This window comes from Squalius cephalus, assembly GCF_949319135.1.
Source record: "Squalius cephalus genome assembly, chromosome: 4".
Lineage (NCBI taxonomy): Eukaryota > Metazoa > Chordata > Actinopteri > Cypriniformes > Leuciscidae > Squalius > Squalius cephalus.
This window is the reverse complement of record NC_137125.1, coordinates 45,820,751-45,847,181: the sequence shown is the minus strand read 5'-3', so window position 1 is coordinate 45,847,181 and position 26,431 is coordinate 45,820,751. Positions and strand designations below refer to the sequence as shown.

Sequence of the window (26,431 nt, the reverse complement as noted above, 5' to 3'; positions counted from 1 at the left end):
CATGACATTTCTAAATCAGGGATTGTCAAAATTGGAAATAATTTTTGACATCACGTCAAGGTCAAGCTCAATCAGAGCACAGTGTGGGAGGGATGATGTGAGATACAGACTACAGGATGAATCGTGATGAACACAAGCTTTGGAGTTCTGCCTTAAATTTTTAAGTAAAATCAACTTGGATGTTTAAGTCATTCGAACTTAAATTACATTAAACTGACTTAAATTAGTTGAATCTTGTATAACTTACAAAGAAAGTTGAAAATTGCTCAACTTATTTTGATGAGTAAAGCATTGTAAAAACATGTTGTCATAACTTATTGATCATATAAACAGGTGCTGTTAGAAATACACAGCACACTCTAAAAACTGCTGGGTTAAAAAATAACCCAACCTTAACCACACCGCTGGGTCACTATTGGACAGAACACGCGCTGGGTTGGTTTGACCCAAGTGCTGGGTTTTACCATTTAACCCATATTTCTGGGTCATTCATTTGACCCAACCAGTGGGTGAAATTAACCCTCTTGCTGGGTTAAGTCTTACTCATGTGCTGGGTTATTTCTTGTCTCATTGCCTTATTAAAATTAGAAACAAATATTTGTTATATTATGAATGTAAAATAATTATTATCTCTGTAATACAATAAACCAGAGAGGCCACTGTATGATTTCAATCTCATTTTTTTATTTTTTTTATTTTATACATTTCTTTAATACTTTTCTTTATCGAATACAAATGTTAATCAATGTCAAAGGTCTGACATGTCCCCTTCATTTCATCCCTGAGGCACAGCATGTGCAGCAATTCACCAGTCATCTCATTTTGTAAATATTCAACCATGTAGGTCCTCACCTGTTGATGAGTCAAGTCAAGTCAAGTCATCTTTATTTACATAGCGCTTTTTACAATACAGACTGTATCAAAGCAGCTTCACAGTGATACTGTAACGTGAATATAATACAACAAAGTTTGTTTCTAGAAGAAAATTGCGTCATCGTCCACCTTAAGGCAAATCAGTAATATTGTTGAATATTAAATGTCCCCAACTAAGCAAGCCAAAAGCCAAGGCAACAGTGGCAAGGAACCAAAACTCCATCAGGGACAGAATGGAGAAAAAAACCTTGGGAGAACCCAGTCTCAGTCGCTCAGTTCTCCTCTGGCCAACGAGCGAACAGTGTATGATTATGATTCAGGCAGCATTACAGGTCAGAGGTCAGATTGAATAAGAACATTCAGAATATTTATCCAGTTCCATCTGGTTGGAAGTCGGAGTCATCACACCGGTATGGAGATGAGTTTGTTGAGGATCAGTCGTGTCGATGAGGCCTTCACAGGGCTGATGAGGCTGGCCCTTCAGGGATGCGTCATGGATAGGTCCAGGCGCAGGTCCACCTTCTGATCTGGATCCGGCTGACTTCAGTAAACTTTAGAATGAACAGAAAGACAAACATTAGCATACATGCCATTCCTCTTATTAAATAATGAGTACATCAGGTGTTATAGGAAAGTGTCCCTGGTTCCGGCTGACCTATGCAGCCTAATAATCATTTAACTGATTTGAATAATAGAAATGTATAATGTTCTATATGAATGCCAGGTAAAAGAGATGCATTTTAGTCTAGATTTAAACTGACAGAGTGTGTCTGCTTCCCGAACAATCACTTAGAGTGTTGTAATAAAACTGACATGCAAGTTAAGCTTTTTTTGTGGAAGTATCAATTTATTATTGAATATGCAATTAAAATTATTGCAAACATTACCAAATGACCAAATGTGAATTTGGACAAATATTATCAACATTAAGGCATTAAAATAAAACATTATTTTATTAAAAGTAAAATATTACTGTAATGTTGATATAGTGTCTTTAACATTAAAACTCACAAACCCACAAAGCTGCTCGTTAATCTCCTGACTGGCAGCGCTGATGATCGCCTCGTTTAGATGTTAACTTACACACAAAAAAATGAAAGATGACATGCATGGTGGTAGGGTAGGCTATCATGTAAGTTTACATTTTTTAAGTTTTAAATATTGACGCTCATTCGTTCAACTAAACGGGTATACTTTTCTTCTCAAAACTGGCGCCTGTCTATTTATTTCTCCTGTCCTCAGTCGCTGTTTATAAAGATTGCAAGTCATACATTTACTAAAAAAAACTAGGCTATATCAAGCTCTTGAAAACCTTTTTTTTTTGCAGAAACGATGGTTCGAGACAGTACAGAAGACACACGCAGACTGTGCTGGAACTTACCTCAGTCACTTCTTCTGACGAGTATTTCTAAAACTACGCCAGCAGACTTTTCACTCACAACTCACTAGCTAGCCTACATTAGAGACTCATTTCCCGCTGATTTTACGTACGAGCCCTGTGAGGGAAACTGCGCGTATGGATTTCATACAAAACGCTTTTCTCACTTTTAAATATGCAACGTCCACAATGAATAGGCCTACGATAATTACATGATGAATTTAGAATTTAAACTGCATATTTCAAAAAGGCTGCTGATATAGCTGGTTTAATTTAAACTAAGGATTTATTTAACAATGTGGCATTTGATTTTGTCAAAAATTCTAACCGGCTAGCTGTGGCTAATTAATGTTTCACAGAATAAATACGTTACCCCTCACACTTCCATATCAACGACTGTATGTTGAACAGTGAAATTAGCTTGTTGCTACCACCACAACTTATTAAAAATATAGGTAAACATTCATATTAACTTACCATAAAGCAGCTGCCTGCTCCGAGTGGCGTGCTCCTCGAGTCAGAAGTGAAGAATCCAGAAAGTTCCGCAAAGAATGAAAAAAGTAACCAGTTGCTGGGTCAAAATAACCCAACCAGCGGTTTATTTGTGAATGACCCCCTTACAACTCATTTGACCCAGCATGAGCAACCCAATAATGTGTTTACAGTACCCCAAACAACCCAACTTTTTGACCCAGCACAATCAACCCAACAATTTGTTTACAGAAACAACCCAGCATTTTTTTGAGTGCACAAATTGTGATAATTTACTCTTGAATTTCTCTCTTAACATTAACATTCAATCAAACCATTAAAACAGAAACCAGGTAATTTAAAATGCAACACATAATTTGGACAAAAAGCACCATAAAGCACTTTACAAAAGCACCATCAAAATATTTGGTGATTTTCAATTCTACTGAATATTGCTGAATCATTCCTTTTGATTATTTTCAGTGAATAAGATTTGATTTGATCAAAAGTGACAGTAAAATTTCAAATAAAAGCTATTCTTTTAAATGTTCTATTCATCAAAGTATCCTAAAAAATGTATCACGGTTTTCAATAAAATATTAAGCAGCACAACTGTTTCAGCATGATAATAATAAGAAATGTTTCATGAGCAGCATATCATAAAATGATTTCTGAAGGATCATGAGACACTGAAGACTGCAGTTTACCATCACAGGAATGAATTTACATTTCAAAGTATATTCAAATAGAAAACAGTTATTTTAAACTGTAAAATGATTCCACAATATTAGTGTTTTACTGCATTTTACTCATATAAATGCAGCCTTGGTGAGATTAAAAGACTTTCCAAAATGTTGCAAAAAATTAACTGACACTTTTGAACGCTAGTGTACATATATATAACAGAGTAATGTTGTTGATAGATTTATAGATTTTGGAAATGACATATGGAGTAAGTTGCTAAGTAAGTTGGGCCTCTGGCTGTTCTTCACTGCATTTTAAATCTCCAAAACATCCAGCTCTGTCTGTCCTAAATCTGCCATACATTCAACATGATACATCAAAGACTTTACAAGCCTCAGTTGAGCCAGCTGACCGTCTGCTGCTTTGGTTTCGAGTTCAAAACACCCCAAAGCAACATTTCGCAAGCACATTTAGGCGGTGCAACTACCTCTCACTTTTCAGGTGTCTTAATGGACACATTTCCTGACTGACATGTAGCATATATGCTTGACAAGTAACAAGTGAAACGACTGCTGTCAGCAACTCATGAAAAACAAATTACACCAAAATCGAGGAGCGACATTAGCTATACATCAATAAAAGATGTGGAGGGACAGCTTGTGCTCCCGAACGAAATTGAAGAGATGCAATATTTCGCAGGAGGCAACAAAACCCTTCATATCAAGAACCAAAATTACATTTTCTTGGCTTATCTGGGACTCACAGTCTGCTCTTTTTACCTCCTTCATGTGACACAAAAAACCCCTATCAACAGTCCTTCTTGCTCTTTTATCCTAATATTGGTGTCTTCACGCTAATTTTCTTCCAACTTTCTCATTTCACCGTCTCATCTTAAGTCATTTCTCTTTCAGTATCATTTTATTCACCTTCATCACCTCTCTCCACCCATTCCTGACATTGCCATTTTTTCAGTTTGTCCCTCCACATCTTTCACTTTAACTTGGTCTCTTTGTTCTCCTTCTTTCTTGCAAGAAGAGAGCATTATTTCTGAAAATGGTCAGTCAGTTACGCGTGTCGATAATCAACCCTGCTGGGTTTGCCACGGAAAATTGACCATAACCGCTATTCAAGTAACTACAGACTGTTGAAAAGGCTTTCACGTATTTGAGACAGGCGGGGAGTCGGGCATGAAAAGAACAAAGGTAAAGGGAGAAAATTAGATAATCATACAGGAGAAACCCCAATATATCAATCAATCAACAAATCAGTAATGCATAACAAACATAGACATGCTTATGCATAAAGAGCTGTCTTATGTCTTCAAGCTTAGTAAGGTTGAGATATAAAAGCTGATCACTAACCAGTGATGCAATCACTGTACTCTAAAAGTTCCTAAAAGCAACAACAATTTGCTCCAAAATTGAACCTTACAAGGCCACAGTGACATTACAAAAAATACAAGAGGCCTTGCAGAAAAATGTTCCAAAAGCTCAGCATTTGGAAAGGAGGCGATCTTTTAATTTATGTGAATACTGCAGGTGCAAAAACATAATAACATGGAACAAAATGTTTTTCATCATAATTTTTGTAAAACAACAATGGACTTCAAGCACAAATCAAAAATCTATTAAAGGAACAAATCATTTTCTCACCCTCACATTGTCATAAATCCACTTGACTATCTTGCATGGCACATAAAAGGTGAAATTGAATGTGGGGGGGGGGGGGGGTGGAGAGCGCCAGGTACATTCTTTAATTACAATAAATGGAAACTGAAGATTTTAAGCTTTTGTAAGATGTAAAGGTGACCCATTTCTTCAAGATTTTTTGATGAATAGGAAGTTCAAAAGAATTTTTTTTTATTTGAAAAAAATATATATCTTTTTTTTTATCAATGCAAGTATATTCAAAGTCTATATTCACATCAGTCTCCATTCATTGCAAATGCATGGAAAAGAGCAACTGGTACATTCTCCCAAATTTCTGCTTTTGTATTTTACAGAAGGAATAAAAGTATACGGGTTTGGAATGACATGAGGGTGAGAAAAAGATAAGAGTTTTCAAACCAATCACTAGGGTGGCTAGAAGAGATGCAAACAGTGTTAATGTGAAGCTGGACATTCAGCTCTATTCTTTAGATCTTTCTGTCTACTCTCCAACATTCATCACATCAGAGAAAGCATGCCTGTGGTGATCTAAAACAAGTGTAAACTGGAGCTGCATCATGAATAGCAAAGTGTGAAATTTCATTGTAGGAATCTTTATGGTTTGCTGGAATCTGCCTCAACCATAAAAAATACCAATCCCAAACTGTTGCTGATGTAGTTGATAATCACTTTCAGAAATGGATAACAACCTTAAATGTTACTAATAAGACTCCTTGATTATGTCATCAAAATTAGCCCCTCATGGCAGAAGCCATAAATGAGTTCGTTTCAACAGGTGGAGGAAAAAAGGGACTGCGGCACAACAGTGTGAAGCCTTTCCTGTTGTGTTTGCACCTGTTACAGTGTCTAAATGAATAAGAAGTCTGAAAATAAACACCCTGCTGGGACTCACCAACACTCATGTCCTCCCACATAACTTATTTATCTTGAGAAATAAATAAGTCAACAGTGCTGCAGAGAAGCAGAACACATTTATGAAGTATGGATCATCATACACAATATGCTAGCGAGGAGGTGCAGGGATCTGATTATGCTAGCAACTATTATGAAACACCCTCTCAATAGTGCTTTCACAAAAGGAGGCAGGTAGGAGGTAAGTAGGTGGATGGACAGAACAACTGTTGACTGACCTCATATTAGGTTTGTGACTGATTTCAAGTGCGTTTCAATTCAGTGACAAGAAGGGCATGAGTATAATGCACTTTCTAAATATTAAGTGTCTATTAGCAAGACAAAAAAAAAAGTGTGTGTAAAAAAATTTAAATAAACAAAAATTTACCGCTTGCGTTCTTGCCACAAATGAGGTGCTGGTACGGTTGCAACAGACCCCACAGCTCCGAATCGTTATTTATGGCCTGTTCCAGGGACTCCACTGAAAACTTTGGCACTCCGTTCTCCTTCTCCACCAGCGCGCTCCTCTGCACACGGCTGAACAGCTCTCTGAACAGGCTCTCCATACAGGCGCACAGGTAGATCGCCGCGTGCTCGTGGATGCGCAGGGCCACCCGGCTATCCACCATCCACCTGAAGAACTTCCCTACGGAGAAGACGAGTCCGCATCGGGCATTTTTGCCCCGGCTGAACTTATCACCCGTGCTCATGTTGTAAAGCGACAGCGCGCTGAGCGCCGCAGTGATGCAGTTCACGGAGATGGTCCACGAGAGGACCATTTTGATGGCGCTCTGGATCTCGTGCTTCGTGCATCTGGCGTAACGCAGGCTCAGGCGCTGCGCCTCCCGGGCGATCCTCACCAGCGTGCGGCTGACCAGCGCGGAGAGCTTGGCTAGGATCTCCCGCGACGCGTTCCCCACGCACAGGTCCTCGTCTTTGCGCAGCGCGCCTTCCACCTCTCCAAGACTCCACGGCACGTCCTCCTCCAGCTCGGGCAGTTTAGCGCACTGGCCCGAGCACTCCAGGATCTCCGTGTCTTCCGCCAGGACGGTATTGACCGTGTCCAAACTGTTGTGTCTGCTGTGCATGGATTCAGTCAGATGCCAGCAGTTGCCCCCATGCGCGTACGAAAGATGCGTGTCCGAGCAACAGAGCGACACGCTGGACGACCTGAAGGAATCCGCTGCTCCACCATAACCGGAATCGAGCGTTAAATCCTCCAGCGTCCTCGCCGCTGTCTTACCCTTGCCTGTCATGGCTGCACCTCATAATGTTAGGCTTATGCCTGATATTTTAAAGAAAATCCAAAGCGCGTTCCCGTGGCGCGCCCTCTCCTCGGAGCAGTATATAGGAATGTTTTGCCACCTAATTTCACGAGCAAACACCAATCTGCAAGCGAGCGCAGTGACAATTCGTTAATGTTTTTGGTAAGTCACCAGAAAAAAACATATAAATCTCCACCGCGCGCCTCTGCTCCCAACTTTGCGTGCGTAATTCGAGAGCTCAGAACGCCTTCAACAACCACTGCATCATTCAATGCGAAACCACTCATTTAGGGAGGAGCTATGCAAATAGACACTCATAGGGGAGGGATTTTATATATAAATCACTTTTATGGAAGGAGGGAATATGCAGAAAGATAATTACTCATTATCAAATCAACAGGCTCCGAAACTACATGGGTGCTTTCTTTTCTTTTTAAAAACGTGAAATTAATCAGACAAATAGTGTCTTAAAATAGTAGCGTCTTCAATAAAACTATTATAGAAAATTATTAGAGCTAAATAAGGTGTCACATATATAAGATTTTTATTGAAAAATATATTTATCTGCATATTTGGACATATATAAATATTTATTAATATGATCACACAAAGGACACACCCCATAATCGCTTCTAAACACTCTTCTTTCTTACCATCTCGACACCCTTCTCTTTAGCCAGAGGATGTTTACGCGATGATTCTGAAATGTGCAGATCAAAGCAATCTCTTGCACAGCTTCTCTACCTTTCATCTGTCTCAAACCATTTAAAATTTAACTCTGACAATTATTCCAGAATTGTCAAAAAGTTCTGGAACGAAACAAGCACGGTATAGGAGAATGGGTTTAAACACGTTTAGGCTTTGAGCGTTTAACTATGCAAGTGTTCTGGCGTGACAAAAAAAACCCTAATTGTTTTGAAGTGAGAAGCCTTGCAATCTGTCTCCTTATCAAGTTCATTATTAATACGCACAAAGAGAACGCCTTGGAGTTTGGCGCATTGGTGGAAAATTGTTGCGTATCTGGCGCCCTCTTTAGGTGATATTGTGTAAATATCCTTTATTATTTGACTGGTTAATCTCACTCACTTGTTCTAATATCACATTATTGCTCTATTCTCACATAAAATACAAGATTTAGGGCACCAAACGTGTAAAAAACAGGAAATAACACCACTACCTATGAGAAAATTACTGAATCACTAAATATCATGCAAAACACGGTATACACAATATGTCACATTCAGCAAGACTTGTGAATATGGTGGTATATGGATATGGCAGGAATATTGTATAACTGAACCTGTAATTTCCACTTGTTAACATTATGACTAGTATTACACATTATGAATAAAAAATATAGCTTGTAACAAAAAATTCAAAGACTGCACAAAAGTTTAGTCATTATCAAAAAACTTAATCATATTTTCACTATCAAAATCTATATTAAACCTTTTTTTACATCCAGTGTAACACTGTCAAAAAAACGTATCTGATCCTTATCTATTCCTCTTCAATAAATCCTTTTAAATATGGACAATAAAATGAACATTTCTTAAAAGACATAAACTAAGTCAATTAGTGCTGCAGTTTAAGGCACTATTTAACTGACAACATTCAATCTTTGTATGTGCTTTTATTTCAGTTAATCAATTCTACATATTTTAATTACCTTAGATATGCACTGTGCAGTGTGCATATGAATAAATCAGTGTGCAGCAGCGGCAGGCTGGGATACAGAGGTTGTCCTTCTTAATTGAGATTTCTCCTTCACATATTCTTCCATGATTGCGTGTTGCCTGGAAACACAAATGCGACAATGTATATTGTTCCTATGTATACCTCACATAAGTATTCCATCCTCTGGATACACAGAAACCATTATGGTTATATCAGGATAAAAAGAACAAGTATGAATAAGAAATGTGTAATTAAGTCTATAGATCTCCAGGTTCATTCCTCATTTGGAAGGTTTAATTTGGTTATACAAATACCAAGGATAATGTTATATGCTTGGTGTTAAATTGCACAAGTAACTTCACACATTCAGACATTTTTCAAGATACCATTTCACTGGAATGACAAAATTCATACATAAATAATGCTACATAGAAAGAAAAACGATGGTGCACCACACTGAGATGTAAAAATGCTTACAGCCATTTAAATAAAATGGTAGCATTATGTTAGTGGTAATTTAAATAGATTAAATATATGACATTTAGAAATTTGGATATACTAGTTAAAAAAAGAAAATTATTATTCAATTATCCAGTGAGGCAAATAGAATTATTGAACTTATTCTTGTTCAAATGAGCTAAAAATTACATGCTTCTATCATAACACATATTTAATAACATATTGAATTACAGGAAAAGTGCACACAGACATGTAACATTAAATAATTCATAATGGGGTACTCTGATTTTTATGCTTCTCAGACCAATGCTCTTCTATAAAGGACATCAAAGCTTTTTCACTGATGCAGGTCTGAACTGAAAGAGGGGTTGGAATATACACATATCAGGTATTTTCTTTACTAATGATCAACCCTGGATAACAAATCATGCTTTCTAAACACAGATGTGCTTATAATGCTTACACAGTCCTTGCAAAATATGTATAAGATATTTAGCTTTTTTTTTTAAACATGAGTGAGCATAAATGGTTGCATAACATGCTCCACAAGACAAAATAACTGAAATTACACAAATTATCTTGTTCAAAGGTGCACACATCCTTAGTTCACAATACAATGTGTTAAATGTGCAGAGTATGCTGGGAAAGCAAAGACCTTTCAGTACCTGAAAGGTTTTTGTTTTTTTTCAATGAAAGTGGGCCGTAAACAAACCAGGGACTATTACAAAGCATAACTCGATAAGTCAACACACAATTTTAAAGAACCAAGAGGTGTGATAATTTATAAAGGATAATTTGTGTATAGGCTAAATCTTATTATTTTGTTTTTATCAAAATGGGGGAAGATGCCCCCCTTAAGAACAATGTGCATTTACTTTTAAATTGTAACATACGTATTTAGATATAGCCTATGTTTAGCATGTGCAGGATGATGATGATGCATCAGCCAATGTGTTATTAGGAAATAAATAGAAACATTTGCAATTTAGTTGTTATAGAACAAAATGTACAATTATTCAAAGAGGCCATCTTACCCTACTACTGGGGTAAGTTGACCCCCTACCTGGGGTAAAAAGCTCCCCCGGCTAAACTTTTACAGCACATATTATTGACTTTTGATATAATTCAATATTTATAATATTTGTCATTAAAGTAAAATACTTGGATTTTATCTAAAAAATATATATTTTAACGATTTAGATCGTTTAGAACAATCGAATAACCAATGACAATAAGGTGTGTGTGTGTGGGGGGGGGGGGGGATCTTTCTCCTACTTACCCATATAGGCTATATATGTAAATATCAGTTTTCAAACAGCATAATCAATAACTAACTAAACAGTAGACAAAATGCAATGCTGCTTAAAGCATCATGCAGAGACCCAAGTACAAGAACTGTATGCATGCAAAAGACTGATGCAAACAAAGCGCAGAAAATACATTTCTGCCAACACTTCTTGTGAAGACAGAAAAGGTGATTTTAACAGCACGACTCAACAGCGCCACCCTGTTCAGCAAAGAACAGCGCACTGACACGAGCTTGATCATGTCGCTTTTCATGTGACTATCCGGGTACTGAAGCTCCAGCCAATCAGCTTCAAGGATTGCACTCTAAAGTCCTTAACTGTCCTTATGGAGTGGAAATGTATGAATCAAGGTATATACATGCAAACTCCGAGCAGAGTTTGCATAGACATGTTTTATAATAATTCTCTGCATTTATTAATAGTTTTGATATAAACAATAACATTTCTGACATTATTATTCGATGCATATTAACATAAACGATAAAGAGTAATGTTCATTCACATTATGCGATGAAGAGCATTTTATAAAGTATAACAGGTTAGTCAGTGTATTGGTTCATCACACCCCTGTCTCTGATCACACCCAGAGATCACCAAAGAAACGTGACTGATGACCATCTACGTCATATTAGGGCTTGACAAAACAGAGCGCGCTACTTCATGTGCGCAAGCATTAAGGTGGAGCTTAGTCGACAGTCTGAGTTGCATGGACGAAAGTGTGTGGAACCTTCTCCGTTGGAAAATATTTACAAGTTTACGTAACTTTGAAGGAAAACAAATCAAGACACGAAGGATACCTAATACGGGGTGTCATTTCATGCGGGATACTGCTTTATTTGACAGCCTGTAACGCGGTTACGATGGTCTCGAGCACAAATTGATATTTACATAATCGCGCTGATTCGGGCTCGTACGTCGGACTCCGTTGACTTCAGCTGAAGACCACGCGCATTGAGATTGAATATAACTCAAAGCTGAACTTGCTCTACATGCGAGATATAAAACATGTACAGTATTGTTGATTATTTTGGATAATTCAGAAAAACAAGTTATACAACAGGGAAGCGTACTTTGCGTTGCGTCTTGGTCCTAAAGCCAGTCGTGTATTCGGCTGTTGCGCGGTTATCCAGCTCGTGTCCCAATGCTTCAACTGTGGTCGCGTTCCAAATCACTTGACATAATGATGGAAAGTGTTTTGTTAGAGCAAGGCTAATTATATTTTTTCCCCCGGAGATATCCAGAATAATTTGAACGCTCATTTATAGTGACTTTATTACAATATTTGTCGTTTTTCACGCATTTGAAAGCAGTTTCTTCTTTGGAGTGCATTAGAGCAACGTGAAGGAGGTCTGTAACGTATCACCCCAGCATACTAAAAACGGTTTAAGGGACTTGAGTGGAGTAATGGTGGTAAATACGGTCCACTGGTTCAGGAAGGGCTTGCGGCTCCACGATAATCCATCACTCAGAGACTCCATCCAGGGAGCGCACAATGTCCGCTGTGTGTACATCCTTGACCCCTGGTTCGCCGGATCATCTAACGTCGGGATCAGCAGGTGGAGGTAATGGATCAAAATATGCCAAATAATAAAATATAGGTGCTTGGAATGCATTACAAGATTATTTGGAGTAGTGTGCTATAAAGGATGACACACACACATAGGCTAAACACACACTTTCTAAATTACTATTACATTATTTTATGATTGATCGATTCTGGTCTAATCTTTTCCATATTTATTCTATTCTACTATAAGTTTTCAATTTTGTCTATTCTACATCTATTCTCTCATAATCTAATTTTGTTCTGTATCCATTCCATTTTAATTCTAATTCTATTACAATCTGTATAATCTACGATCTATTCTACACTACTCTATTTTGCTAATATTTTCTATTACAATGGCATCATTCAATGAGACTGATGCACTTAAATCAAAATACTGCAGAACCTCCATTAGTTTACATATGCATAATGATACTATTATTTATAACTATCGGGGTAAACTATTACCAGTCTAAAATTACCAGTCTAAAATACTATTACTATAAAAAACTATTACCAGTCTAAAATATAGAATTACCAGTCTATATTACTATATAGTAATAACAACATGCATTACTTATGGACAATTTTAACAAAGACATTTTTACAAATCTTGACAGTTTATCAGTTATCAATTAGTGGTTTTACAGACTGGTTAGAGATACAAATGAGTGACTGACTGCAGTCAGTATGTATTACAGTATGTCTTCTTAGTATCTGAATTACTAAAGGGAAACTAGTATGTTTTGTAACTTTTTGAGCCTACTGAATGGTTGAGCAAGAGGCATCAAGTAATTTCAAATAAAATAACTTTTCTTTTAAAGATGAAAGATTTTCACTATATATTTGTTGCATTTGCATGTATGCAAAAGCTAAGCAAATGCATTAGTTCTGTTTCGAGTCATGCAATATTACATACAGACTCTTGCATCAGTTAACCACACCCATGCTTGCTTACTACACTCCTCAAACTCTTAAATGTATAGTTTATCCATAAACAAAAGTTATGTTATTATTTACTTACCCTGATGTTGTTCCAAATGGTTTGACTTAACGTTGAACACAAAAGGAGTTTTGAAGAATATTCATGCTGCTCTCTTCCTTACAATGAAAGTGGGTGAGAACTTGGGACTGTAAACTGCAAAAAAGACACAAAAAAACCCCACTGTATATTCATATAAGTCTTCAGAAGTCACATGATACCCTTTAATGATGAAATGTAACTATTCACTCATTTATTGAGCAGCTTTAGACATTCTATAAATGTCTCCTTATGTGATCCAAGTTAGAAAGACACAAGTTTGGGGAAAAATGAGGATGAGTAAATTATGAGTTTCAGTGCTTGTGTTTTCAAAGCTTTTTAACCATGTGCAATACATCTAAACACAATGGCATGTGGTGTGTCCATGTGTATCGGTTTCTATAAATGTGTGTTCACACACTCGTGGCGAGGTCAACTGCTGGGCAGCACAGGTGATCTGATTGTTTGCTCTGACCCATTTCTGATCCCAACTCAATGGAGATACAAGAGAGTGGATTATCTTCAGTGTTATAGAGAGTGATTGTAATGACTACTACAATATGCTAACGTAGTGACCTACTTTATTCACCATGGTATCAAAATAAGCTCTGATCGGATCTAGTTTACATGAACTGGGGAAAATAAATGGTGAAATTTACATTATATAAAATAATAAACTAATAAAAATATAATTTAGATGTCATTTTATTGCAAGTGTATTTGCTCCCATACTGGCTCTGGAAAGTGTGATATATTTTTAATTGTTATTAAAATATTGAGGGGAAAATATACATATACACATATGTATATATATATATATTATATATATTATATATCAATTTCATATTATTAAAATATCAAAATGTTGTTCTGCACCTATAGAACTGACTGCTAATGTGCACCACAAACTTGATATACTTCAATTTCACATGTGAACTTGATGCACTATATTATCTCTGCAATCATTACAACAATGCTGTAGCTAGTCATATAACATGACACTGCGGTCAATCATAGGGCAGCGAGTCAGTGACAAAGAGAGGGAGGCTGCGGCTTAGACAGGGATTTACACATTATCACATTACCAAAACTGAGAGATGTCAGGATTATGTTTAGTTAATTTCTTCTGTTTAAGTTCTAGTTTTTATCTGTCTCTGTTTTTCAACTAAAAACTTATTATGCTTTTTTTTTCAAATGGGTTTCAAATGTAAAAGTTTTTGAAAAAAATACCGTTATCGTCTCAGTGTAAACAAAAACACAAATGTACAAAAACACAAATGTACAAAAACACATTTGTACAAAAACACAAATGTGTGAAAGTAACAATGTTAAGTTTTTACTATATTTTTGATTAAATAAATGCAGCCATGGTGAGCATAAGAGATTTCTTTAAAAAATCTTACAGACCAAAAACCTTTGAACTTTAGCGTATAAACACAATTTTCTACACAAATGGCTGACTGGTCTTACTACAACACGTTTCCTCCACACAGAGATGAAACCTGATTATATGATGCTGCATTACAGTAAGAGCTGCCTGATAAGTCTTTTTGGTTTTGTAGTGTAATTTTACAACTAACATTTGAGTAGTCGATACCAATGAATGCCTCAGTGAGAAAGTATGGGAATATTATCTGGTCTGCTCTCAAAACTCGACACTCATAATTGCAGAAAAGTGCATAAATGAATGAGGCTGCTTACCCATGCAAATCTGCTGCCATGATTTTAGGGCGTCACCAGGGTAGCTTTATGTGTTTGCAAGGTTGTTCGTTGCTAGGTTTTTGCTTACTGTCCCATGACCAACTGGACTATCAACATGGCTCAGGTGAATTATATTATATTAATGCATCTTTCTTTCTTTTTTTTATAAGTTTATCAAAGACCATGATGAATCATTCTCAAACAGACCATAATCCATGTGACATTAAATAAATGTTTGTTTGACTGATCACTCTGTAGAGCACCAGGTCACTTCTTTAGCGTCTATTGGTTAGTTTATAGCCCAGGCAGAAACATCACCATCATATGTCTTATGGATTATGTTTTTTAAGAACAAAATAGATTTTGCACTAAAATGATACAAAACTGTCATGCCAAGACACAAACTAGTTTCTGCCGCCTCTGATCTGCACTACGACCCAGACAGGAATCCTTGAAATGCAAATGACATAACATTCTTTTGTCTGACTGTGTGATAACCACATAGTTTTAGAGAGATTTAATTTGAGATCGAGTACAGTTTGGCCAGGATTACTTGAGGTAGTCTGGGGGTTGAGAAGAGGTTAGCTTTGGAGGCTGGAGCTTTCCTCTTACTCAGCATTTAAGGTTTGAGATCTTTAATGTGAGAACCTGCAAACAACAGGATTTGGGTTTCTGGGTCAACAACACACTGCATCATGGCCAAGTGCTCTTCAAATTGCTGCTGCTTGCTATTTTAAAAGATCCATTGGGTTTCCTGCACTACTTTTTCAACAGCACTACACCAAAAAATGTCCTGTACAATTCACGATCAAATTGCTCGCATGGCGTGGTTCATAATAAGCCAATATGCCAATGGGCGAATCAGACTGAAATATTGAAGTCTTCATATCAATCATGGACTGAATCATTCAAAGACAACTCACTATTTCACTGAATAAACTATCACAGTTGCTATCGTTACATTCTTATCCAGTGCTTAAAAAGTGAATGAATAAATCTCTGGTGCAGTTTGCAAATGCAACATTAACAATTTGGCAGGTAACTCGTCTACATTGTTGATGGGATGAGAGATGAAATATACCTCAAATAGTGCAACATTGTAGTCTTACACTGAAGGAGGGAACCACAAAATTCTTATGTGAGACACATGTGGCCTATTTTTTTACTTGGACCAGTAAGCAACCACCCAAAACACTATTAACCACATAGTAACACATTAAACACCACTCAGAACACATTAGCAACCTTGTATCAATGCACCAGCAACCATCCACAGCTTTCTGATGGCAAATTTTACACAGGACTGCACTGCTCATAGTAGAGCATGGTGCTAACAATGCCAAGGATGCATAATTTTAACAGTAGTTAAAAGTCCTGTTTACAAGGTACCTGATTCAGGGTCATTGGAGTGCATGATTAATTGATGCACAATGCAAGCTACATAAGGGCAGCAGTCTGTTTTAATGGCAGCCGTCTGCTCAATTAAAATATCAGTGTTCAGTTAGCAGTTTCTTTCATTGTAAGCATGGCTCTTTGTAAGTAGTACTTAAGTCAATGGTGTGACTCATGTATGTCCTAAGTTTTGCCCCTATTTTTCAAAGCAGGAATGGATTAATTAATCAATTATAATGTGTATCATTAAAAACAAAATGAAAATGATCAATTATAAAAAACAGAATTAGACTTTAATGTCATAAATTGAAAATAAAAATAAAAAAATGGGTGAGGTTTGCAATGTGCTGTAGCTTCATCAAGTAATTATCTATAATTATAGCCATTATTCTGTCAGTGGATAGTTATTTTTTACCCTATCCTCGTTCAATGCCTTGCCTTGCCTTGCCTTGCCTTCTTTGAAACGTTTTACAGTTGCACAGTGCAATAGCACTGCAATAGTTATTGCGAGTAGACCTGCCTTATTATTAGAATTATATTATGTGCAATGCATGATATTATTTGTCAGTATGTGGCTATAAATACATGTCATGTCTCTTGTTGCTCAGGTTTTTACTGCAGTGTTTGGAAGACTTGGATGCCAGCCTCCGCAAACTAAACTCACGACTCTTCGTTATCCGTGGCCAACCCACCGATGTCTTCCCCAGGCTGTTTAAGGTCCAGCTTTCAATTTGCAATTTCAACTGACTGAATTGTTAGATTTCTAAAGTAATAGGCTTGCACCAGGAAAACATTTCTGGATTGGATGGAATAGATTTGAGGCAAAATATACATTTTATCCTTTAAATGTGACACTTTACATCTAATCTTCCATACGTTTTGTGACTTGGCTCTCTATCACCATTGTGTGAATCTTTTGCGCCCCCCTAATGGTATGTTATTGTAACGTGTCCAGGAGTGGAACATTACTCGTCTGTCCTACGAGTACGACTCAGAGCCATTTGGAAAGGAGCGAGATGCAGCCATCAAGAAGCTGGCCAATGAGGCAGGCGTGGAGGTGATTGTTCGCATCTCTCACACGCTCTACGATCTGGACAAGTACGTACTTCTAAATTCATCCAACTTTGTCAGAACTTTTGCTCCATAATTCCTTTGTTTGTAGTTATTGACCCTTTGCTAAGCTCCACCAACCTCCAAAAACTTGCACTTTGAAACATTTTCGAAAGTTTGAGATTTCAAGCCCCCAAAACACCGTAGTCGTGTAAATGAACGGCCAAAATGCATAAAAAGTTTTCAGTTTTTAGTTGAAAATTGTAATGTAAAAGCCCCCTAATTTACTTTGGAGCAGATGTAGGTGTTCTTAATGATATTCTCGAGATTTAGCCAGTATATCACAAGTATATCCTCTCTGGCTATCTTGTGTCAGCATTACAAGTGCCTCTGCTACATTTTATCATATTTTTAGATAACGTTTGTAAAATTATGTTTGTAACTACTCAAATGCACAGAACTACCAGAGATTGACATAAGAAAAAATCTAAAGCTTTTCTGATATGGTGCATGGCAACAGTTGTTAAGGTAATTTTAAAGGCAGGGCTTGGCGAAGAGTCAACTGTAATGACTTTTTTGTTTTCTTACTCATTGGTGGATTGTTGTCTCTCAGGATAATTGAGCTGAATGGAGGCCAGTCTCCACTCACGTACAAGCGCTACCAGACCCTCATCAGCAGGATGGAGTCTGTGGAGATCCCGGCAGAGACCATCACAGCAGAAGTCATGGGGGCGTGCACCACTCCTGTCTCTGATGACCACGATGAGAAGTTCGGGGTTCCTTCTTTGGAAGAGCTTGGTCAGTCTGCTGTCTCAAAAAAATAATAATAAAAATAATCTTCAAGCTAAAATGTGTAGCATACTAAACTTCTCATGAAGTATGTAATACATCCTTAAACGCACAAGGAAGACATACCAGTTCAAACTGTATTTGTGTTTAAAGGCTTCGATGTAAAAAGTGTAATTGTTAATGCTTTTCCTGAAACAGGCTTTGACACAGAGGGCCTGTCCTCAGCCGTGTGGCCTGGAGGAGAAACAGAGGCCCTCACTCGTCTAGAGAGGCACCTGGAGAGGAAGGTTAGAGACACTCCATAATCACACATGCACAACTGTAGGATTAATAATATTGGCATCTAAAAACACAGATCATAGATGCACAATCTAATATATATACTTTATTACTTTAAATCAAAGTAATTAAGTCATAAAGTGGTTTCATTAAAAAATAAATTTGCATCTGAAAAATACAGTTATAATATAACTACAAAAACTATATAAATAGATGTACACATATATACATACACGTATATATACACACAACAACCCACCTGAGTTGTTAATAATATGACCTATTTTAACTGATGCTTTCAGTATCATAAAACATTCTAGCAGATTCTACAGAAGAAAAAAACTCACCATTTACATTAATGTATGAAGTTTGACACTGTAGACTGGCGTAATGATGCTGAAAATTCAGCTTGGCCATCATGAAAAGAAAAATTAGATTTTAAAATATACTAAATCACAATATTACTGTGTTGAGTTTTATAAATGCAGCCTTGGTGAGCATAAGAGATTTAAAAAATTATTTATTCAATTACTTATTTCAAAAACATTTAAAAATCTTACTGACCCCAAACTTTTGAGTGGTAGTGTATGTTTGCCATTTAAATAACTTGTTTAACAACATCACAGAAAACGAAATGTTATGTTTGTAAGACAAACTAGCCCCTGGCCATCCTTGTTGAGTGCAGTCAATAAATGATTATTTCATAGCAAATACCTTTTTTCTAGGCTTGGGTGGCCAACTTTGAGCGTCCAAGAATGAATGCCAATTCACTGCTGGCCAGTCCCACTGGCTTAAGTCCATATTTAAGATTCGGCTGCCTCTCCTGTCGACTCTTCTACTTCAAACTCACAGATCTCTACAGAAAGGTCAGTATTTCATCATATGTATCTTATGTACTTCAAATGATGTTTCTAACGGTTCTAACTCAGGGAACATGTAGAGCTCTAGCTCAATAATCACTTATATTAATCACACTTTTTCCCTACAGGTCAAAAAGAACAGCTCACCTCCTCTGTCCCTTTATGGCCAATTACTGTGGCGTGAATTCTTTTACACGGCCGCCACCAACAACCCACGCTTCGACAAGATGGAAGGCAACCCCATTTGTGTGCAGATCCCGTGGGACAAAAACCCAGAGGCTTTAGCCAAGTGGGCTGAGGGCAGGACAGGTTTCCCCTGGATCGATGCCATCATGACCCAGCTGAGGCAAGAGGGCTGGATCCACCATCTGGCCCGACATGCAGTCGCCTGTTTCCTCACCCGTGGAGACCTGTGGATCAGCTGGGAGGAGGGCATGAAAGTAAAAAGCGCTCATTATTGTGATTATTTGAGGTATTTTAGTAATATGACAGCACTCACATGCATCTGTCTTCACAGGTCTTTGAGGAGCTGCTGCTGGATGCTGACTGGAGTGTGAATGCAGGAAGCTGGATGTGGCTGTCCTGCAGCTCCTTCTTCCAGCAGTTCTTCCACTGCTACTGTCCCGTGAGCTTCGGCCGTCGCCCCGACCCCAACGGAGACTACATACGGTGAGTTAGAATTCTACAGTGTAAACAAAGAACGGTTTAAAAAAACGGTCTAGGCTCTGAACAAAGTCCGGCCTAGGCAAATTGACTTCTTCACCCTTTATTCAAATAATATATTTATTTTTTTGAGCATATTGTGTAGTTGTGCTTGGAGTCAATTATTTTATTTGTGATAACATAATAAAACATGGCAAATTGCATTGATATAATTTTGGGCAAGGGTGTAATACAAAGAAATTATGAACATATGCAAAAACAAAGAATTTCCAGTCGGACAATGAAACTGAAACTGGTTTTAGACCTCAATAAAAATGTATTAGTATGGTGTAGTACTCCTTTTGCGGCAAATACAGCATCAATTCGTCTTGAGAACGACATATACAAGTCCTGAACAGTGGCCAGGTCACTATGTGATACTGGTGTAGGAAAACGTTTTCAGACTTGCTCCTCCACAATATACCAAAGTGGCTCAATATTTTTAGATCTGATGAATGTGCAGGCCATGGGACTTCACTTTCATGTCCATCAAACCATTCTGTCACAAGTCTTGTTGTGTGTATTGGTGCATTATCCTGCTGATACACAGCACCCCCTTTAGGGTACAATTTCTGAACAATTAGGTGCACATGGTCCTCCAGAATAGGCCGGTAGTCCTTGGCAGTGATGCGCCCATCAAGCACAGTAAGAAATTCCATGATATTGCAGCCCAGACCATCACTGATTGACCCCATGCTTCATTCTGGCCGCGCAACAGTCCAGGTGTTAAGGCTCTTTGTGACTTCTCCACACTGTAACTCCCAAGGATGTGGGAAAGACAGTAAAGGTGGACTCATCAGAGAACAATACATGTTTCACATTGCCCACAGCCCAAGATTTGCACTGTTGGAACTTGGCACCAATGATACCAACATTTGGCTTTGGCACGAGTGACCAAAGGTTTGGCTATAGCAGCCCGACCATGAATATCGACTCTGTGGAGTTCCGTCCCGCCGAACAGTTTTGGTGGAAACAGAAGAGTCGAGGTGCCCATTTAATTCTGCAGTGAGTTGGGCAGCTGTAGTTTCATGTTTTTTTTTGGATACAGTCCAGGTTAGTACCTGGACATTCCTTTCAAACAGCTTCCTCATGCGTCGACAGTTACACCTGTTGGATGTCGTTCGTCCTACGTGGTGGTATGCCGACATTAACCTGGATACCATAGCTCTCGATACATCACAAAGACTTGCTGGCCTGGTCACAGATAACATCCAGAAATTGTAATGTTATAATGTAATAGATTACATTATATATGTATATAATGTACTCCCCTTTTCTCTTGAAGGCGATATTTGCCAGTGTTGAGGGGTTTCCCAGCCAAGTATATCTACGACCCCTGGAATGCTCCTGAAAGCGTCCAGAAAGCAGCCAAATGTATAATTGGTGTACACTACCCCAAACCCATGGTGCATCACGCAGAGGCAAGCCGCCTCAACATAGAGCGTATGAAACAGATCTACCAGCAACTGTCCAGCTACCATGGCCTGGGTAAGACAGAAACTAAGGGAAATGAAAGTGCCACACTAACCCATACCCCGCTCTCGCAATATTGGTTTCTGCCTCATTTATTGGTGTAACTTGTTAAAAATTGTTTAAATCCACATTAAAAATGTGTTTAATCCTTCTGAACTCATAAGCTTCTGGATATTGAGGGCTGATTTAGGTTATTCAATTTTTAAAGGATTTGCGTGAATTGAATGTGATTTAATGTCTGAATTAACAGAAAATTGTCACAACAGAATCTGAAACGAGTTCATTTTTTGTCTCTGACTGATGCTTCATTCCCCAACAGGACTGCTGGCAACAGTGCCATCCAACGCTAATGGAAATGGTGAGAATTCCACAACCTTAATGGGATTCCAAACAGGAGATGTGACCAAGGAAATCAATGCACCTTTAGGTTTGCACACTCTAACTTCTTTATTTTTATGCAAGCTATGCCGACACATCTTAAGTAAAACTTAAATCAATACCTAAAGTCGGCACGAAACAGAAGTTGCGATAGTCTTTTCTTCCCTATAGTGATGTATAGTGAAACGGCTTCTCAAACAAGAAATAAATGAAGGGCGGGACTTGAATTTGGCCATCAGTAATTGATTGCATGGTTGTGGTTTGCTACTGCTGCGATCTCGTGTAAGTGGAGTAAGAAAGAAGTAAGAAGAGAAGAGATGTCGCTGCAACTGCAATATATATATATATATATATATATATATATATATATATAAATAACTTATATAACCCTCAGTGCAAAAACAGCATCATGTTACTGTAGAAACCACTACTATATCTGATTGATTTTTTTTTTAATTCAATTCAGGCTATCAGATGCCACCCACCTCACAAGGTGAATGGCACGGCAGGATGGTTTACTCACAAGGAGACCACCAAACAACCAGCATCATGCCACTGCAAGGTACAAACACTATACCAATGACGTCAATATCTATATCTGCAATTATCAACAATGTCAATAAATCTCAGCAGCATTGTTACTTTTTCCAAATGCCAGACATGTCATTATAGTGTTTGTGTTGCAGGTTTTGCAGGCAACAATAGTAGCACAATGTGCTACAGGCAAGACTTAAGTCCTGCTGTACAGCCAGGTAAAGACCTCCACATTTAACCAGAGGCCAGTCTAATGTCATGCAGATGTTACAGTTAGCATTATAATCTTTAAATCTCATTCTCAGGAAGAGGGCTGCACAGCACCATCCTGACATCTGGAAAACGACACAGCGAGGAGTCTGGTCCTGCCACGGGCTCAAAAGTCCAACGTCAGAGCAGCTCTTAAACAACAGGTCTGTCAATATATGCAAAAACATTAATTATGAAACTGATATTATATATATATATATATATATATATATATATATATATAAGTATTTTGTAGTTATATATATATACAATCAAAATACTACATTTATACATTTAAATATATCTATGTGTGTGTGTGTGTGTGTGTGTGTGTGTGTGTGTGTGTGTGTGTGTGTATATATATATATATATATATATATATATATATATATATACTTACAATAATTATATACATATATATATTTTACAAATATATATTTAAATATACACATATTATATATATATATATATATATATATATATATATATATATATATATATATTACAATTTTAAAGTATTTTGTAGTTAATTACTTGTATATGCCAAAATATGAAATTAATCACAATTAATGTTTTTTTTATTATTAAAGAAGACATCTTTTTTTCAAGCACTACTGTTTTTCTTACTGTCATGTTCTTATGCTTTATGAAGCCTCATATGTGTCATTTTTATGTTTTTTTTAGAAATGGTCCATGCACAGCGGTCAACACGACTTTGCAGAGGCCTGATGTCTTTTTTTGCACCTTTTTCGAGTTGTTATGTTTTGCATTTTTATGGAAGAAACCAAAATCCCATTGACGGGAGCGATTCAAGGGAGTGCATGATTCTCTCTCTAAGCACATTAACACATAGCACTTCAAAACTGACTGTACATTATCACAGGGACTTCACCCAAGCGGTCATCGACATCCGGACAACATTGGAATTATGTTGTGGCTCTGTAATCTGCACAGCTGCAATGTTCTGTCAACGTTGTGTTCATGTTTGGACTCTCTGGGACTAAATTTTTGTGTATATAAGGATTTGATGAATACTTACATACAAAATGTACATATTTAATATTGTATGTGCTTTCTCTATTTCATGTAGTCATAGACCCATTGATATATTTTTGATATAAAGAATTATTGTGGATCAATTTTACTCTGTTCTTTATGAAAACATAAAATTGAACCTTTTAAAGCATTTGTAGACTGTCCATGCAGTACATTACTTAGCCTCTCATCGGGCTGTTTGCTTGCACTATGTTTCTTGAACTCTCCTTTTGCTTGTCTCAACTACAGCCGTTTGTGATCTTTTTTCAGTTACTCTTTTCAGACTGACATCTGTCTCCACCTTCTCAGTCCCCGTTTACTCCTCTCTATTTGAGTGTCTCTCCATTGCTGTAAACTATTCGAAAATATAATTCACCACAGTGTTTCTCGTCCTCTCACATTGTGCTTGTTTAATAAAGTGTAAATGTACGTTGTCTCGCTCATTTACTTACAGGATGCTGTTCTGTCACTCATTTTTCAGGTGACTAATGCTGATTCCCTTGCACAGCATAGCTGATGACCTATTACATAAACAAATAAATTAGTTTTTACTAATTACCATTAACTATGAACTTGCTCACTAAGGTCAATCACAAATTGTCCAAAACATAGATCATTGGCCCAAATACTTTTTTAATCTTAAATTTAAGCAAAATATTTCTTGGTTTACAACTTAAAATCTGACCAACTTTGGTTTGTTCATGCTATCTTTCTTTCAAACAAATGAAATTCGTGTAATTTTTAGGATGGAGTGAGTGTCCAATAACTTTGAGGCCATTATAAACGCCTTGAAAGGTAAAATAACGCATATAACGTTAGGGCTTAAAAACTTTACAATATTGTTTGCCTACCTTAAACCACAAGGACATAGCGAAACGCGCGAAAGTTTGCTTTTAGAAACCTCGTCATTTTCACTGTATCCCAGGACCCAAAACAAATAAATAAGAGTGTAAATAAACGTGATAAATATTTGTATTATGCTAAAAGGCCGCATTAGCAGTGATTCAAAATACACAGTAGCTTGGCCACGCCTCCACGTTTGCGTAAGAGGTGACGTATACAATATTCCTTAGCAACCTCAGTCCTTATGCAGGTTTTTTAAACCATACAGCTTATATCGGTCGAGACTGTTCCACCTCCGTCTAGTTATGAAATGAATGTTGCGTAAGGGTCAACCAAACAGGACATGTCACCCTTAATATATAAACATAAATAACTGACAAGAAGAATCACCTGAACGTTTCAGATGAAATGAAACTCCGTCATTAAAAGAAAGAAGAGGTAAAAATCTGTTTGTCACAGGTGTGACATAAATACTGTGTATGTCCACATGGCAGCGCCGTTTCTCTCTTTCATGTAATCTGCTTCCATACAATACACATTCAACTTTAAAATATATTAACATTGGTAGCTCCAGCTCTGAAAATTCATTTGTCAAAAAGTGTGGGAACCTTGAATAGAATACAATTTATTGCATTTCATGGTTAGAATACAATCTGAGTACAAATCGAGTATGCTGTTGTAGGCTGGTAAACTTTAAACATGATGGGAAACTATCCATATATTTTATACTTTTATTAGTTTAATACATTTATTTCCATCTAGTAAAGTTACACTTTGTATTATTTTACGTAGGATAGCAATGAAAAGTTTAATTTATTTACATCAATATATATCTATATCAATAGTCAATAACTGGATATAAGATTGCAACTTGATAAAACACACTACTACATTTCTAACAAAACAACGCATAGCCAAAAATGTTCTCCTTCGAGCCGGATTCGAACCAGCGACCTAAGGATGACAGTGTTAAACCTCTACAGTCCTCCGCTCTACCAACTGAGCTATCGAAGGGATACGTCATCAACGATCAAGAGACGATATAAACTAAAAGGTATCAATTCTATATAATTTTTTTCTTTTTACAATCAGGTGATGTACTATATCAGATACAGTCTTAAAAAGAACAAATAATCAGCAGATAAGAATTAATATATTTCCCTGTCGAGGTGCATTTGTTGTAGGCTGTAGGGTAATAAGTCATTGCTTTCTGCTTTCAATTCTGAAAATGCAAAAATCAAAGCTAGGTTACCAAAAGACAAAACAAATTTTACTCTCCAAGTACAAATAGTATAACTTACACAAAGTGAAGTGGCAAATACAAAGGGAAGTACTAAGTAGTCACTCACAGGCACATCTAACGTTATAGCGAAACTGGTGTACAGAAATAGCGAGGAATTGTTTTAATGCATGTACAATTTTAATCTATATATATATATATTTTTTTTTTTAAATTATGTACTTAAGAGTATATATTGTAACTGCGAATCGGCTATTTGGGGATCTTGTCAATCGTCGCAAACACATGGGCCACTATGCAGCTGTCCCTCGCTGTGTCTGACCAATGAGGAATCGGATTTAAATAAGACCTCCACCTGTCACTCACAATTTCACAAATAACATAGGCTACTGGCAGACTGAAGGTTGACAGAATCACTACAAGGGTACACTGAGCTCATGAAGACTATTTATATTCAAACAAGGGAGGAAGATGGAGATAGTTGCCCTTCATTCTCGAGGTATCACTCATCCTGTCTATTATTGAGGAAATTAGAAAAGGACATAAGAGTGGCACAATTAGGCTACTTTATATAAGTGCACTTTTTATAAGTGCACAATGCTGTAACAGTAAAACCAACATTTATAAGAGGTGGCATGGGAGAATTAGACCAATGGAGAACCATAAA

The 26,431-nt window shown here is 37.2% G+C and overlaps 2 protein-coding genes across 3 annotated transcripts in view; one reads left to right on the top strand and one right to left on the bottom strand.

Moving 5' to 3' along the window:
- Positions 1-7,480, bottom strand: part of btbd11a (BTB (POZ) domain containing 11a) — a 129,283-nt gene extending 121,803 nt beyond the window's left edge. For both annotated transcript variants that reach the window (XM_079868443.1, XM_079868444.1), the window contains exon 1: positions 6,353-7,480. In XM_079868443.1, the coding sequence (XP_079724569.1) occupies positions 6,353-7,220 (868 nt within the window). In that variant the 5' untranslated portion in view covers positions 7,221-7,480. The remainder of the gene's footprint in view (positions 1-6,352) is intronic.
- A 3,534-nt stretch (positions 7,481-11,014) lies between these two features.
- On the top strand, positions 11,015-24,110 carry cry1a (cryptochrome circadian regulator 1a). Its single transcript, XM_079868446.1, has 14 exons — positions 11,015-12,234; positions 16,941-17,049; positions 17,288-17,430; positions 17,996-18,180; positions 18,370-18,458; positions 19,176-19,316; positions 19,439-19,750; positions 19,828-19,979; positions 21,298-21,500; positions 21,805-21,912; positions 22,330-22,425; positions 22,550-22,615; positions 22,703-22,810; positions 23,331-24,110. Exons 1-13 carry the CDS (start codon positions 12,077-12,079, stop codon positions 22,801-22,803), a joined length of 1,863 nt encoding a protein of 620 aa, XP_079724572.1. The 5' UTR covers positions 11,015-12,076; the 3' UTR covers positions 22,804-22,810; positions 23,331-24,110.
- Positions 24,111-26,431: the final 2,321 nt, after the last annotated feature.